At 41.0% G+C, this 15627-nt stretch overlaps 2 protein-coding genes across 4 annotated transcripts in view; one reads left to right on the top strand and one right to left on the bottom strand.

The window, feature by feature from the left end:
- PARP2 (poly(ADP-ribose) polymerase 2) lies at nt 1-8558 on the top strand. The gene is made up of 16 exons (XM_039224138.1): nt 1-120; nt 1072-1230; nt 1547-1617; nt 2173-2223; nt 2443-2539; nt 2960-3035; nt 3673-3775; nt 4515-4674; nt 4935-5073; nt 6264-6327; nt 6409-6543; nt 6811-6938; nt 7094-7193; nt 7573-7671; nt 7912-8036; nt 8155-8558. The coding sequence occupies exons 1-16, from the start codon at nt 78-80 to the stop codon at nt 8312-8314; spliced, it is 1710 nt and encodes a 569-aa protein (XP_039080069.1). The 5' UTR covers nt 1-77; the 3' UTR covers nt 8315-8558.
- Nucleotides 8559-13081: 4523 nt separating this feature from the next.
- Nucleotides 13082-15627, bottom strand: part of TEP1 (telomerase associated protein 1) — a 37922-nt gene continuing 35376 nt past the window's right edge. For all 3 annotated transcript variants that reach the window (XM_039224137.1, XM_039224136.1, XM_039224135.1), the window contains exons 51-55: nt 15390-15486; nt 14317-14422; nt 14002-14207; nt 13778-13882; nt 13082-13316 (exon numbers count right to left, since the gene is read on the bottom strand). In XM_039224137.1, coding sequence (XP_039080068.1) covers nt 13194-13316; nt 13778-13882; nt 14002-14207; nt 14317-14422; nt 15390-15486 — 637 coding nt within the window. In that variant the 3' untranslated portion in view covers nt 13082-13193. The remainder of the gene's footprint in view (nt 13317-13777; nt 13883-14001; nt 14208-14316; nt 14423-15389; nt 15487-15627) is intronic.

Genomic DNA, 15627 nt, shown 5'->3' on the forward strand with positions numbered 1-15627 from the left:
GCGCACTGTGTTCCCGCCTTGTGACTCGAGGCGGGCGATACCTGGGAGAGGGTTGATGACGTCCAAGTTCTGATTCCATGGCGGCCCGGCGGCGGGGTACTCGCAGCGGCCGGACGCGAGGTTCGGAGCACATGGGGGGCTAGTGCGGAGGGGTGGGGAGTCTGAAGGGGAACGGTGAGCTCTGCTCTGGCCCCTCCCCTTCCGTCGCCCCTTGACCCGCCCTTAGCTATCAAGCTAGTTTAAGTGCAAAACGTTTAAAATTTCGGTTGTCAGAGCTTTTTGAATTACAGAATTGGGTATAAAGGGCTTGCTTGTAGATATCTAGTAACAGTGCCAGCACTATTTTAAACACCTGATGTCATCCAGTTAAAAATTTTAATTGTAAGGTGCATCATTATGTATCTCTAAGAAAGGAAAAATGCTTCCAACTAACACGGGATTCATTGCTTGTATGTCATCCACTGTAGGATGCATCCCAGTTTCAGAGATAGTAAAATTCAGTTTTTAGAACTGATGAGAGATGGGATAACATACTCTGTGAATTATGTTTTTATATACTATTGTTGTCATCCTCTGGATTTTACAGTGGGGACAACTGAGGTACAAAGAGATGAAATAACTTCTACAAGATTTCACAGCCAGAAGACACAGGGCGCTAGTGCCGGGGGGGCTAGAGACAAACTCCAGAGCACTCTGCTAACCATAATCTCATATCACCTTAGGTAGTTTGAGGATAGGTATTGAGAAAGTTTGGGGGCACAAGTAAATAGAGATAAGCACGCTATGAGACTCTTGCCTTGGGCTATGAGCTCACAAGAGCCCTTGGGACTCCATTTTATTTAATTTTTATTTAAGTTCAGTTTAGTTTAATATTTGGCTAGAATAGCAGTTTAGGAAGTGATTTCTCAGACTATTATCAAGAACAGTGGTATGCAGTTGTTATTTCTTTGTAAATTTACAAAACCATCTTGAGCCATTTCTTTGAAAAGATGATGTTTTTTCAAAGTAGGAGCATGTTCAGCGGGTACTCATTATTTCTTTCGGTTCTTTGCCCATTCTTCATGCCCATAGCTTCTGTAGCATTAGACAAAGCCGGAAGAGTTAATAGCAGCATAGCTACGGAAGACCCACCTCCTGCAAAGAAGACTCGAAGATGTGAAAGGCAGGGGGTAAAGAAGGAGCCTGTGACAGGAAGAAAGGCCAATAATGACAGGATGGAAGACAAACAAGGTCAGCTTCAAGTGGGAGGCCAGGGAAGACACGGGTTAGCAAGAGTGTCTATGGGAGGCTGGGAGGGCTGAGGGTGAGGGATGTCTTGCTCTTTCCACTCTTACTTCTTCCTTTCTCGAAGATATAATTAATATTCTATCCTTTGGGTGTAGCACAGTACTCACCTACTTTCTCAGAATCTTTAGTTTCGTGTAGTTTAGACAGATTGAGACCTGAGTAGATCAGGATTTCTTGGGGAGGGCAAAGTTAATCATGACATGATAGCTATTTTTGATTCTCATACAAGTAGCTGTAGTACATATCTGTCTTTCCTCAGAGTCAGTGAAGACTTTGCTGTTAAAGGGCAAAGCTCCTGTGGACCCGGAGTGCACAGCCAAAGTGGGGAAGGTGAGAGATTCCTCTGCCCATTGGTTTTTCAGAAAGCAGTTGTTCATTTGTTACTTGTATTCCTGTCCAGAACACTGCTAGTATTCATTTTAGGAGCCCTTTCCAAACTACTACTAGTGATTAATTTTCTCCAAGGCTACGAGATGGGAGTGGTGGAGACACCTCATTCTCTTTCTCAATTAGAAAATGATACTATTATCAAGGAAAAACCATCTCTGTTCTAATGAGAAACTGCCCTGGTATGGCATTAGTTACTGATAAATGTGAAAAGGATTTGAAGAATATAGAAGAAAGGCTTCCTCTGGAGCAGGTTTTCTTTAACTGTCAGAATCATTTGTTTTTCTGTAATTACAAAAAAAGCAACGTGTTTTCATTATAGGAATAACAGGTTATGTATAGAAGAACATACTTTTGCATTTTTTCCCCTGGAAGATAGATGGCTGTTGGTAGTGCTGGAGAATGACACTTTGAGGCAGAAGAAAATTTAGAGCATTGCTTAGGATCTCATTAGGACTCAGACTATACTGATGTCAATTTTTTTCCTTTTCTCTCTAGGCCCATGTGTACTGTGAAGGGAAGGATGTCTATGATGTCATGCTAAATCAGGTAAAGTGAGGAGCTATTCTCTTTATGGGAATTTCTTCTTGATAATTACTGATGATAGTGTCCCAATGCCCAGATCTTTAATTCTGAAGTCCCTTATATTAGCCTTACATTAGTCTCTTCCTTACAGCAATTACTGGTACCTGTGACCAAGGAAGAATCATCGTTTATTGGCTTCCATTTGTAAACTTCTCTCCTATGTTCATATTTCTCTCATCGTAGACTAATCTTCAGTTCAACAACAACAAGTACTATTTGATTCAGCTGTTAGAAGATGATGCCCAGAGGCACTTCAGTGTTTGGATGAGATGGGGCCGGGGTAATGACTTTGATTATGGATTTTCTGATTTGTCATTCAGAAAGCCAGAAGCAGCTTAGTGAGTAAACATAAGATCCTCTGGGTTTCAATTGGTAGAATGGAGGTTCTGTAACCTGGGAGGGGCTTTCAAATGCAATAGCAAGCATCCACATTTTGAAGTTTCCACTGGAAAAACTAAAGTAGCCTGTTGAGGCTGGGAAGTGTCCTGCAATTGGTCTGCAAATGCTGCTAAGGGACTGTGGGAGTTAGTAGGTAACTAATATCAACAGGATCAGTTTCCTGGACCCGTTCAGCTCTCCTCCCCTTCCTGCCCATTTGTCACAGGCTAAGTAGGGAGACCTTAGAGAGCTGGCTTGTTACGGGAGAGAACTCTTCTTGGATTGGCAGAAAACCATCTTACGTGTTGCATTTACTTTGCAGTGGGGAAAATGGGTCAGCACAGCTTGGTGGCTTGTTCAGGGGACCTCAGCAAAGCCAAGGAAATCTTTCATAAGAAGTGAGTACCAAAAAAATACCATTCTTCTTGGATGTGTCTTCTTTAAGAATTTTATAGGAAGTGTGATTTGGCCTCAATGGTAATGTATTTCCACTGTGACATTCTGTGACTGGAACACCAAACTGCCTTCTTAGTTAGTGATTATATCACCTAATGTTGAAATTAGCTAAAAACAGAAGAACTTAATATAATTAACACATGACCAACAATTTAGGAAACTTGGGAAACCCAAATGGGTGGGATGAGAATACTGCAGCTAGAGTTTTAAAAATTCTTTCACTATGATGTGGATGCAGAGCTTTCTGTAGTCTCTGAGAATCTGTCAGAGAAAAGGAGCAGATAGGGATCTTTTGTTTAAAATCTCAATGGCTTGTGTCGTATTTGGGGGCTTTTGAGAAGTTCAGTGGCCCTTTTTTCCCCCCATCTTTTTGTTCCCTTTGTCTCCAGAGTTTTTATTTCTATTCAGGATCCTAACTTAGAATCCAGATTTGTGGGAAGTTGGGTATAAAAGAGTTCTAAGAAATAGTTCGGGGGAAAAAAATGACATAGTTTGGGGATGTTCTAAGGAAACAATTATAAGCCCATTCCTAGTATACCCTTATTTGTAAGATTTTTCTCACCGTCGTGGACTCTACAGATTCCTTGACAAAACAAAAAACAATTGGGAGGATCGTGAGAAGTTTAAGAAAGTGCCTGGAAAATACGATATGCTGGAAATGGACTATGCCACCAATGCACAGGTAAACTTTGACTACACGTTTGGGGAGAGACTGCTTCCTCTTAACCAAGGTGAAGTCTAGTAGAATAGCTTAGATCAGGTGCTAGACTAGAGCAGACAGGCTGCCTTGAGTCTTGCTGTTCACCACCTAACTGAAGATAACAGTTCCCTCAGGAGTAACTTTCACGGATCTTTGTCATCTTAAAGGGACAATAGAATGAAGATAGAAAATGCTTTCTAGTCTCTACTGTCTAGTATGGATCTTATAAAATCTTAGGTCCTGAAGTTTAATGTATGGATCAAGAAAGGAGTATAGATAGTCACAGTGACGAAACTGTATTTAAAGTTGTTTTCACTTCTGGTTATATGCTACCAGTATATACCATACCAATAAAAAAATAATAATTTTGACAAATTGAGATGCAACCAGGATGCTGAAAACTGTTACATACAGTATCTGAAAAATGTAAACGTCTTAGTTGTTTTAAGATGAGAAGATATGAGACATAATAGCTATCTTTACATACTTACCAGTGTATCAGGAGAGCCTTTTAGACTTATTCTGAGTGTTTAACTATGGGAGGCAGATGTAGGAGTAGAAGGTGGAATCACATCGAGTACTCTAACTAGGTTAATAATGGAATGAACCTGTGGTGTAGCAGAGGCTGATTGATGTTCACCTGCCAGGAATAGTGTAGAGCCAACCCTTGCAGGAACCTCAGAATAGATACTGTCATATTTTTCTTTTCTTTTGGCTGCAGAATGAAGAGGAAACAAAAAAGGAATCTCCTAAATCCCCCTTGAAACCAGAATCACAGCTAGATCTTCGTGTACAGGAGCTGATAGAGTTGATCTGTAATGTCCGGGCCATGGAAGAGATGATGGTGGAAATGAAATATGACACCAAGAAAGCCCCGCTCGGTAGGACTTCAGATTCTATCCTACGTTTCCTGTTTATATTTCCTAGTTCCATTCATAAGATATTTAGTCACCTTCATGATTTAAAGCTTGCTGATAGTGTGAATGAAGGAAAGGAGATCTGGGGTAAGAGGTAGTGTGAGGGGAAGTGAAGCTGTTTTGAAAGTTGAGAGGTGGGAGTCTTTGTTGGGTAGGCATATGAATACAGTTTACAGGGTAAGACCCCAGTTGTAGGGTCTGATGATCTTTGGCTGGGCCTGCAGGGAAGCTGACAGCAGCACAAATCAAGGCGGGCTACCAGTCTCTTAAGAAGATTGAAGATTGTATTCGGGCTGGCCAGCATGGACGAGCTCTCCTAGAAGCATGCAATGAATTCTACACCAGGATCCCACATGACTTTGGGTGAGGCCTGTGCTATTACTTCTCTTTGGTCTTCTGCCTAACCATATCCCCTGTATCACTGAGCAGCAACTATAATCTTTTATTATAATTATTCATTTCTAATGAAATAATCATCTTGGATAGATACAGAGCCAAAATGATTTAGAGATAGCCTATTTAGTCAGCTTACAAGTTTGGAATGCAATCTCCTGACCTGATTACAACCATATTTTCTGACCAAATGGAAGTTATCCAAAAGAAAATGGTTCTAGCTCTCTAACCAACAAGTAAAATACCTTCAGACATATAACTCCCTAATTCAAACGATTGTAGGTTTATAAAAGCAAACTCTCATACATTGTTGGTAGAATTGTAAATAAGCACAGCCACTAGGAAAAACAGTATGGAGATTCCTCAGAATATTAAGAATAGAACTACTATATGGCCCATCTATTCCACATCTGGGTATTTATGTGAAGAATATGAACACATCAATTTGGAAAGATATATGCATCTTTATGTTCATTGCAGCATTATTTACAATAGGCAATGTATGGAAACAACCTAAGTGTCCACTGACAGACAAATGGGTAAAAAAGATGTGGTATATTTATACAATGGAATACTACTCAACCATAAAAAGAATGAAATCTTTCCATTTGCCACAAAATGAATGGATGGGTCTTGAGAGTATTTTGCTGAGCAAAGTAAGTCAACAGAGAAAGAAAAATACCATATGATTTCACTTATGTGGAATCTAAAAAAACAAAAACTAATTCACAGATACAGAGAACCAGACAGAGGAAGGCAGTTGGGGGTGGGCAAAATGGGTGAAGGAGGTCAACAGTATGGTGAGGGATGGTAACTGGACTTGGGATCACTTTGTAGTATATACAGATGTCAAATTATAAAGATCTACATCTGAAAATTATATATATTTAAGTGGAAGGAACCCATAAAAAAGAATTTTAGTTCTAGTCCCAAATGTCAAAATCTATACAGTATGTTTATTTTATCCTTCTCAGAGTATATATATAAACTCTCTTTATATATTTGGAAGTTAAAGTCTCTTTACAGATTCTCCCTCACTTGAAAAACCCCAGTTTTTTATACTTATTTTCTAAAGAACCTATCTTTAGTCTGTTACTTTTAGTCACCTGCCTTTGGCCACACATCAGAGAACTGATGATGAATTACATCTTTGTTCTTAGACTCCGTACCCCTCCATTAATCCGGACAGAAAAAGAGCTGTCAGACAAAGTACAGCTACTAGAGGTGAGACCATGCGTGGATTGGGAAATATTAACATCCTGTTCCCAAGTTCCTACACATTGATCCTGTCTCTCATCTTGCCAGGCTTTGGGAGACATTGAAATTGCCATTAAGCTTGTGAAGACAGAGCTGCAAAGCCCAGAACACCCATTGGACCAGCACTATAGGAAACTGCATTGTGCCTTGCACCCCTTAGACCATGAAAGTCATGAGTTCAAAGTAAGAAAAATGATCAGGTATTTTCCTACCTTTAAGACCCATCCTCCTAAACCCACTGTTGTCTCACTGCTTCTGGTTAAGAGCAAACTTTTACATAGAGAGTTTCTGTGTACCAGGAACTGGGGAAGGTAGAGCTCTCTCACTGCCTTGTGAGACCAATAGGGAGCAGGAAGTCTGCCAGTTTTTACCTGGAGCCCTGAGGTCCTTCATCTCAGGCTGGTCTCTTGTAGAGTCCATATCAGCCATTTCTTTCATTTCTTTTCACAGGTGATTTCCCAGTACCTACAGTCTACTCATGCTCCCACACACAGGGACTATACCATGACCTTGCTGGATGTTTTTCAAGTAGAGAAGGAGGGTGAAAAAGAAGCCTTCAGAGAGGACCTTCCTAACAGGTCTGAGTCTAGCTTTGGGTTTGGAAAGACATTCCTCTGCCTAACGTTCAGTCAGTTATTGGACTTCTGGAAAATGGCAGAAAATGGCTTTTTTGTGCTTATGGCCTATTCCTGCTGGAGAGCAACAGGAGACAATAATAATGGCTTTTCCCTAGGATGCTGCTATGGCATGGCTCCAGACTTAGTAACTGGGTGGGAATTCTGAGCCATGGACTTCGAATTGCTCCACCTGAGGCTCCCATCACAGGGTACATGGTGAGTAGAAACTGAATCCTGGAAGGAGGCACAGGGGTAAAGGATACAATAATTTTCCTAAGTCCTTTTTTTTTTCCTCTTGTTTTTCTAGATTAGGATTAGGTAGCACCCTTCCCAAGAATTAAACCATCTCACTGATGACCCTAACATTTCTTATTATGTCCCTCTTCCTTTAAATTCCTAAAGATATCCCATCTACTCCCTCAGGAAGGAGAGACTCACCAATATACCTGCCTTCTCTGGAACAAAACTGCAAGCGGAAATGGAGAAGGGTCTATATAGTGTTTAAGATAAGGGAAACACGGGGTTAGTGGTATAGGCCTCCTTTCTAACACAATGTGTTAAGCAGCTGACTTTCATGGTTGTTGATCTATTTCAGTTTGGGAAAGGAATCTACTTTGCCGACATGTCTTCTAAGAGTGCCAATTACTGTTTTGCTTCTCGTGTAAAGGATACCGGACTGCTGCTTTTATCAGAGGTGAGATGAACACATTTATGATCTCTAGTTTATTATGAGTTCCTGTTTCTCCAAAGAGAATAGCTTGACTCCAGAACCAAGAAGTACACCTGGGAGAACTTGAGAGGGGATGAAGGGCAATTTTCATTCCATTTGTCTGCAGAGATAGGGGGAAGAAAGTACTGATGGGATTTTCTGTTTGATCTTAGAGCCATCCAGTTCTCAGTAGATGTGAGTGTTCAAAGATCTTTTGCTTTGCAGGTAGCTCTAGGTCAGTGTAATGAGCTACTAGAGGCCAATCCTGAGGCAGAAAGATTACTTCAGGGCAAACATAGCACCAAGGGACTGGGCAAGATGGCTCCCAGTCCTGCTTCCTTCATCACCCTGTAAGTACTCAGAGCCTAGAGGGCAAGAAGACTCCTTTTGGTTGGATAAGACTCTACTTTCTGTGTTCTAACTTCTGACCCAGATGCCAATGTTGACACACTTTCTTCTACTTGGCAGGAATGGGAGTACAGTACCCTTAGGACCAGCAAGTGACACAGGAATTCTGAATCCAGAGGGTTATACCCTCAACTACAATGAATTCATTGTCTATAGCCCCAACCAAGTCCGTATGCGATACCTTCTAAAGGTTCGGTTTAATTTCCTGCAGCTGTGGTAAATGTCAATGGTAAATAACCCGGATAAGATGTGATCTTCAAACAAGAAAATGGGCTGTGTTGTACTTTTGAGTTTTCTGATATTTTATGTAATAAAAATTGCACAAATCTACCACTGGCTTCTGTGGGCTCAACTTCTCCAACACCTACTTCTCACGTTCGTACTTCTTCATTTTCAGGATACTGTTCTATGTATCCCACAATAGCTGCAAGTTACTCACAATCCTGTTCCTTCATAGCAGAATAGCTTCTGTGCATTGAAGGATGCTAATGGAGACTGATGTTTTTCCCCCTCTTAATTCAATTTTTATGCAAACTGGAGTTTGTGGGATGTTATTACAAGAAGGGTAGAGACAACAGAGGCTGAATTGTTCCCTGTTCCCATCCAAATCTTCTAACTTGACTTTTCCCCCCATTTACCAACTGCAGACCAGGTCTCCCACCACTTATCCTAGGACTCAGCAGATGTCCAAAAATCTGGAAGCACTTAGAGGACTTGTCACTAAGCCTAAATACATCTCAGGAAGGAAAGGAGAGAAGTAGAATGAATTTTGACATACCCTGCTCCATTTAAGAAGTATCAAAGTCCAGGTCAGATCCAAAGACTTCCTGATTATTTGTAAACACATGCAATACAGAGATACATACAGACAAAACCATACTTCATTAGATAACAATGAAGGTTATTTAAATGAAAACAGTAGCCTGCAACTTTTTAGAAGTCAAATTACCAATCAAAACTTAAAATGGGGGCGCCTGGGTGGCTTAGTCGGTTAAGTGTCCGACTTTCACTTAGGTCATGATCTCACAGTTAGTGGGTTCGAGCCCCGCGTCGGGCTCTGTGCTGACTGCCAGCTCAGAGCCTGGAGCCTGTTTCAGAGTCTGTGACTCCCTCTCTCTCTGACCCTCCCCTGCTCACGCTGTCACTCTCTCTCTCCTAGAAATAAATAAAATAAACATTAAAAAAAAAAACTTAAAATGTACATACCCTTTGATTTAAAAACCACAGATGTACGTGTTTATATAGATGATGTCAGTGTAGCATTGTTATATGCAAAAAGATCCCTAGGAAAGGAACTAGTTAAATATATTCACTCACTGAAATACTGTGCTGCTGCTAAAACTAGACTACATACTTCTCCAAAAAGTAGAAGAGAATATTTCCCAACTCATTCTAAGCAGCAATATGAAAACAAAATCAATAAAGATATCACCAGGAAAGAAAACTATAGACCAACGTTCCTTAAGAATATGGGTGCACAGGGGCGCCTGGGTGGCTTAGTTGGTTAAGTGTCCGTTTTTTCACTTAGGTCATGATCTCGCGGTTCGTGGGTTCGAGCCCCGCGTCGGGCTCTGTGCTGACTGCCAGCTCAGAGCCTGGAGCCTGTTTCAGCCTGTGACTCCCTCTCTCTCTGACCCTCCCCTGCTCACGCTGTCTCTCTCTCTCTCCTAAAAATAAATAAAACATTAAAAAAAAAAAACAAAAAAGAATATGGGTGCACAATAAAATGCTACCAAGCCTAAACCAGTAACATAAAAAGGATGATACACCATGATGAAGTGAGATTTATCAAAGGAATGCAAGGTTGGTTCAACATATGCAAATCAATCAGGGTACGGCAAAAGTCACATGACCATCTCATGAGCTACAGGAAAGGCATTTGGCAAAATCCAACACCCTTTCATGATAAACATTCAACAAAGAATGGAAGGGAATTTTTTTTAAATATTTATTTTTGAGAGAGAGAGAGAGAGAGATAGACTGAGCAGGGGATGGGTGGAGAAAGAGGGAGACACAGAATCTGAAGTAGGCACCAGGCTCTGTGCTGACAGCTCTGGTCATGCAGGCCTCAAACTCACGAACCACAAGATCATGACCAGAGCTGAAGTTGGATGCTTAACCAACTGAGCCACCCAGGTGCACCAAAAAAAAAATTTTTTTAAAGTGATCAAAATTAGCATCACCAGTAAGAAGTCATGTTGATATCATGTGCTTCAGATATGTAACATGAAAGGCGTATCATATCTTTTATTCTTCCCTTAAATCCACAGTCTGATTCCACTCATGAGAAAACGTGAGATAAAGCCAAACTGAAAAACATTCTATAACGCTGTAGTCTTCAAAAGTGTCAAGGTTACAGAAAGACTGAAAAACTCACAATTGGGGGAGACTAAGGAGACAGGATGAATAAATGCAATGTTATATTATGGATGGTGGAAAATGGGAAATCCAAATCATGTCTGTAGTTAATAATATTGTATCAATGTTAATTGCTTAGTTTTGATAAATGTAACATGGCTGTGTAAGGTGTATATATATATATGTATATATATATATACACACTACTTGAGAGAAACTGAGTAACAAAGTAGCTAAAAGCATGGACTTGGAACAAGACTGCCTGAGTTCAAATCTTCATGCCTCCTTCTCCCTGTCTATAAGATAGGAACAGTAATGGTGTCTACTGCTTGGGGATATTGTAAGAACTAGATGGGTCATGATGGGTGAAACATTTAATGTGCTAAGTGTTCAGTAAGTCTAGCTTGATTGTTCTTTTACTGACCCAATAGTGCAAGTATTACCTTGTTACTCTTCCTCAAAAAATGTCTTCATTACTGATACTTATTTAATTGGCCAGATGAAATCTGGGCTAAATTCTTCAGTTTTTATTATTAAATTTGTCAGATATATAAGATTACTGTTCCAATTCCTATAGCAATTTCTAAATGCTGACTCTCAATTTCTGTACTTATTGTGAACCATTAATAATTTGTGGACTGGCACTAGTTTACAAACCAAACTTTGAGTAGCTCTGCTCTCAATTTCAAAACAGATTGTGTATAGGTATAAACATGTATAAAAATAGGTAGATAGATAAAAAAAAAATTTGGTATATGAAAAATGTGTTTTTGTGGATGGAGAGAAGACTGCTCTGATGTTCTATGATCCCACAATCCAATGGCTCTAACTGTGGAACTCATCCAGATACTAGGAAACACTGAATTTCTTTTTAATCATAAGAACTGAGAAGATGTTTAAACTAAAACCTGAACTCCCTTGGGAACATACTTACTTTTACCTAGAGTCTCTGCTTATTGTCACTCACAGCAATTATACTGTGACCTTGCCATCCATCTACAAGAGAAGAAAGATGGAAAAAACCCTTCAAGGAGGCCTGGCCAATAAAGCTGAGTCTATTGAGCAAAGGTCAAGTTAGCCTTTTAATTTTCTATATCCCCATTCCTCTAGCCTTTGATTGGGTTGCTTTTATAGAATTTTTAGAGCATAGAAGAGACACATCTAGGGCTTCATCCTGTCCCTGGCCCATGCTTTCAGGGTAGGAAAAGGCCAAAAATTGAAACCAGCAACTTTTAGGATGATGCCATGCCATGGATCTCTAGCGTTTCTAGGTAGTATTATAAATCATAAATTTCAAATAACCCTAATTTGGACTCCTAGTCACAAGGTATATGGAGTAGGTGGTCTAGAAGGTATTTTTAGAGCCTTTGCATGAGGCACATGAGAAAAAACAGAAGCATGACCTATGATTAAAACATCAGCCGATGGCATTTCTTACGTCTTTTTCTCTGGCTGAGGGAGAGCATGAGGCATTGGTAGAAATAAGGTAAAAGTCCCTCTGGTGATTTCTCCATGTAAGACCCAGAATCAGGGTAAACTGAGAATAAAATTCAGTACCCCTCAACTCCCAAAGTCCTCAAAACTCATTTCTAGATCAGAGTGCAGTGGTATTTCTTTAAGAGAACCCTACCAACCCACGACAAAATCTTGGCTTCTAATATACAAGTCCTTGAATTCTTGAGACAGAAGATCTTTAACCTTTCCGTAACCCTTAGGAAGGAACTCAGGGAACTTCTTCTCTCATAAGATAGAATTACAGGAAAATAAGGTTCTAGAGCTTAAAAGGATCACAGTCGAGGTGAGGCAATGGGTATGACTGTTCCACCTTTTCATTCATTTTAATGTGTGTGAACTTGGATTTGAGAGATACACTTTTGTGATTTCTTCCAAGAATGTGAATTACTATATTGATGAATGTGTGCAAGTCAAATGGCTGCTGCTGCTCTGTCAGAGGGTGTGAAAGCCAGAAGTCTCGTTCTACTTTTGGTGCCCCGGCTTTTCACCTCTCAGCTAGGCAGGTAGTTCTGCATAGAAGATGCTGTTTCTATGAGTGGAGCCTCAATGTCTCTCTAAATGCCCTGACTGGACACTTTCAACTCACTCTTCCTTCTCTTATGCTTTCTTCCCTTTTTTTTTTTTTTTAAGTTTTATTTATTTATTTATTTATTTTTATTTTATTTATTTATTGAGAGAGAGAGAGAGAGAGAGAGAGAGAGAATCCCAAGTAGGCTCCACATTATCAGTCTAGAGCTTGACACAGGGCTTGATCTCACATAAGATTATAAGATCATGACCTGAGCCGAAATCAAGAGTCAGATACTTAACCAACTGAGCCACCCAGGTGCCCCTCTTATTTTTTCTTGACTAAGTGAGAGGTCTTCAGCTCTCTGTTCAAACTAAGTGCTGGCCAACATCACTCAGCCCTCCTCCTGGCAGGAATGGTATGGTTCCCCCAGGATCCTGAGGCCAGCAAACGATACAAGATTTCTAATGCCTGGTTTCAAAGAATATCAACTAAAAATCTGGCTCTCTTTCTTGTGGTTCTAATAAGGATTAATGTTAAATCAGAAAAAAAAATTAGAATGTCCATATTCTTAGTCCACATCCACTTCAGAACACAGGACTGCACTTGAAGTTTTCTGACACTTTATTTTTAAAATTTAATCAAGAAAGTAGCCACTGGTACCTTCAGGCTTTGTATGTCTAGCACAAGCGGTGTCTCTGCCCTGAGTAGCACATCTTCATTCCCAGGACAGAAAGTACACATTGCCCTGTGAGTCTCCCACTGCGAGTTGCAGGGTGGAGTTAGGGCCCAGCCAAGGTTCCAGGCAGCTCACAGCCCCTTCGCACTGGAACAGACCCAGCTACAATGGGGAACAGAAAAGTGGGAGATGAGGGCTACAAGCCTAGGCCTCCTTACTAACTTATCTCTCACACTAATGCCTTAAAATTTTTTTTAAATGTTTATTTACTTTTGAGAGAGACAAAGACAGAGTGCAAGCAGGGTAGGGGCAGAGAGAGAGGGAGACACAGAAAATGAAGCAGGCTCCAGGCTCTGAGATGTCAACACAGAGCCCGACACCAAGCTCGAACTCATGAACTGTGAGATCATGACCTGAGCTGAAGTCCAATGCCTAACTGACTGAGCCACCCAGTCGCCCTTCACATTTGCCTTTAAACATTAATGCCTTTAATTTGGATGCAGGTCAGTTGCACATCATAGCAAAGACAGAAGAAACCAGAATTTTCATCTTTTGCACACTCTTCCCCTAAGTTTGCTCTCTTATGACATCCTTTAGCCCTTCTTGCACACATACACACTTACCAGTTGCATACTGGGTCTCTCCCACAGCTTAACATCTCTGTCCTTTGAGGCTGTCACCAGCAGCCCAGGCAGCACATGGAGAGCTGTGACAGAGGCTGAGTGAATCTTGGAGGGAAAGTAGAAGTATGGTGAGCTTTCAGTGGGCCCTCCTCTGTCAAGGAAGCATCAGTCTGTCAGCCCTAGATGCTCCTCCCCTCTATTTGTGACCTTTCCCTCAAACTCACCTTTCTACGCTGCTGCGTCTTTAGCTGTGGGGGTGGTGACCAGCTATCTGTGCTGTCATTCGTAGATGGCTCTGTCCCTGGAGTTTGGGTTTCAGGCATTTCTGCTTCTTTCTGCCAGATGTCACCTGTGTCCCATTCTCCTTCCTGGGTGCATTTGGCGAATTTCAATAGCATCCCATCAGAGCTGGCACACAAATATGATGACTCTGCCATTTCAAGGGCAGAGGTTAGAACTAGGTTTCCAGCTTTGAAGGACCTACCATCCATCCTACACAAGGCATCTCCAGACTCCTTTGATCTACTCATCACACTCACCAGATTCAGGTTTGGCCTGAGTTATCAACAGTAGGGTTCCATTTGGATTCTCCAAGGTGAGATTAAATTCCAGGCTGTCTTCAAACTCTCCTGATTCCTTTTGCCTCTGTGAAAGGATGGCTCATTTTGTTTAGCCTCCTCATGGCACTTGACCCTACCCACCTACCCAGCCAAAGCAACTCTTTTCTGCTCTGGGCTGGTCAGGACTTTTCTTAACTATAATTTAGATACAGTAGAGTTTCATAAATCTTAAATGTATGTCTCAATGAATTTTCACACATGTACACATCCATGCAATCACTGTCCAGATCAAACTGCAGAACATTTCCATCACCCTGGAAACTTGCCTTCACGCCCCTTCCCTGTATCAATGCCAGAGCCCCCCACCCCCCTGCGCCAACAACATTCTGAGTTGTCATTGTGAGTGACTTTTGCTTGTTCTTTAACTTCATTTGGATGGAATCATGGAGCATGTGCCCTTCTGTGTCTGCCCTCTTTCACCCAACGTAATGTCAATGAGATACGTCTGTTCTGTTCCAGATATCAGTACTTGCACTGTGGCAAGGCAAGAGAGACATGAAAAAATTCAATTAAGAAAACTCCTATTTTGGTGGTTTCCCGTGATCTTTTTAACACTAGAATCCTTGTTTTGTATCAAAAAGAAAACCTCCTAGGAAAGCTGAAACCCCCTATAAAATGCTCCAGTTGAAGGAAGAGAAGGGAATTTGGAACCAATGCCTTTCCTTTCCTCTTATCCTCAATCGTGGCCCCAAGGTTTTAAAAATATTGGTCCTGGGGGCACCTGGGTGGCTCAGTCTGTTGAGCATCTGACTTTGGCTCAGGTAGGAATCTTGCAGTTTGTGAGTTTGAGACCCACATTGGACTCTGTCAGCCTGTCAGGGCAGAGCCTGCTTCAGATCCTCTATCCCTCCTTTCTCTGCCCCTCCCTCATTTGCACTCTCCCAAAAATAAATATTAAAAAAATATGATATTTTATATTATATAAATATATATATATATATTTTGGCCCTGAATAAAATGTTCATTTTAACATACACTCATATAGGACTTACGATGAAATAAAGAACTCCAGACTTCCCCGGCTGCAGGAAAAACACACCATAGTCTTGATGGGTAGACAACATCATAGAATATTCTGAAAAGCCGCTCCTGGTTTGTAAGAAAGAAAGAAGGTAAACCCATAAACATCTCTCTGTAAGATTCCAGTATTTTGTTCTAAGTGACACCAAACTTCAGGGTAACCACCAACCCACTTTTCCTCTTTCTGTAGCCTAAGAGCAAACAGCATTT

This window comes from Hyaena hyaena, unplaced genomic scaffold (genome assembly GCF_003009895.1).
Source record: "Hyaena hyaena isolate Hyena2069 unplaced genomic scaffold, ASM300989v1 scaffold_1539, whole genome shotgun sequence".
Taxonomy (NCBI): domain Eukaryota; kingdom Metazoa; phylum Chordata; class Mammalia; order Carnivora; family Hyaenidae; genus Hyaena; species Hyaena hyaena.

Coding starts and splice junctions, on each gene's coding strand:
- PARP2 (XM_039224138.1), top strand. CDS start 78: ATGGCGGCCCGGCGGCGGGGTACTCGCAGCGGCCGGACGCGAG. Junction 4,675..4,934: donor CACCAAGAAAGCCCCGCTCG/GTAGGACTTCAG, acceptor CTGGGCCTGCAG/GGAAGCTGACAGCAGCACAA. Junction 7,672..7,911: donor GACTGCTGCTTTTATCAGAG/GTGAGATGAACA, acceptor TTTGCTTTGCAG/GTAGCTCTAGGTCAGTGTAA.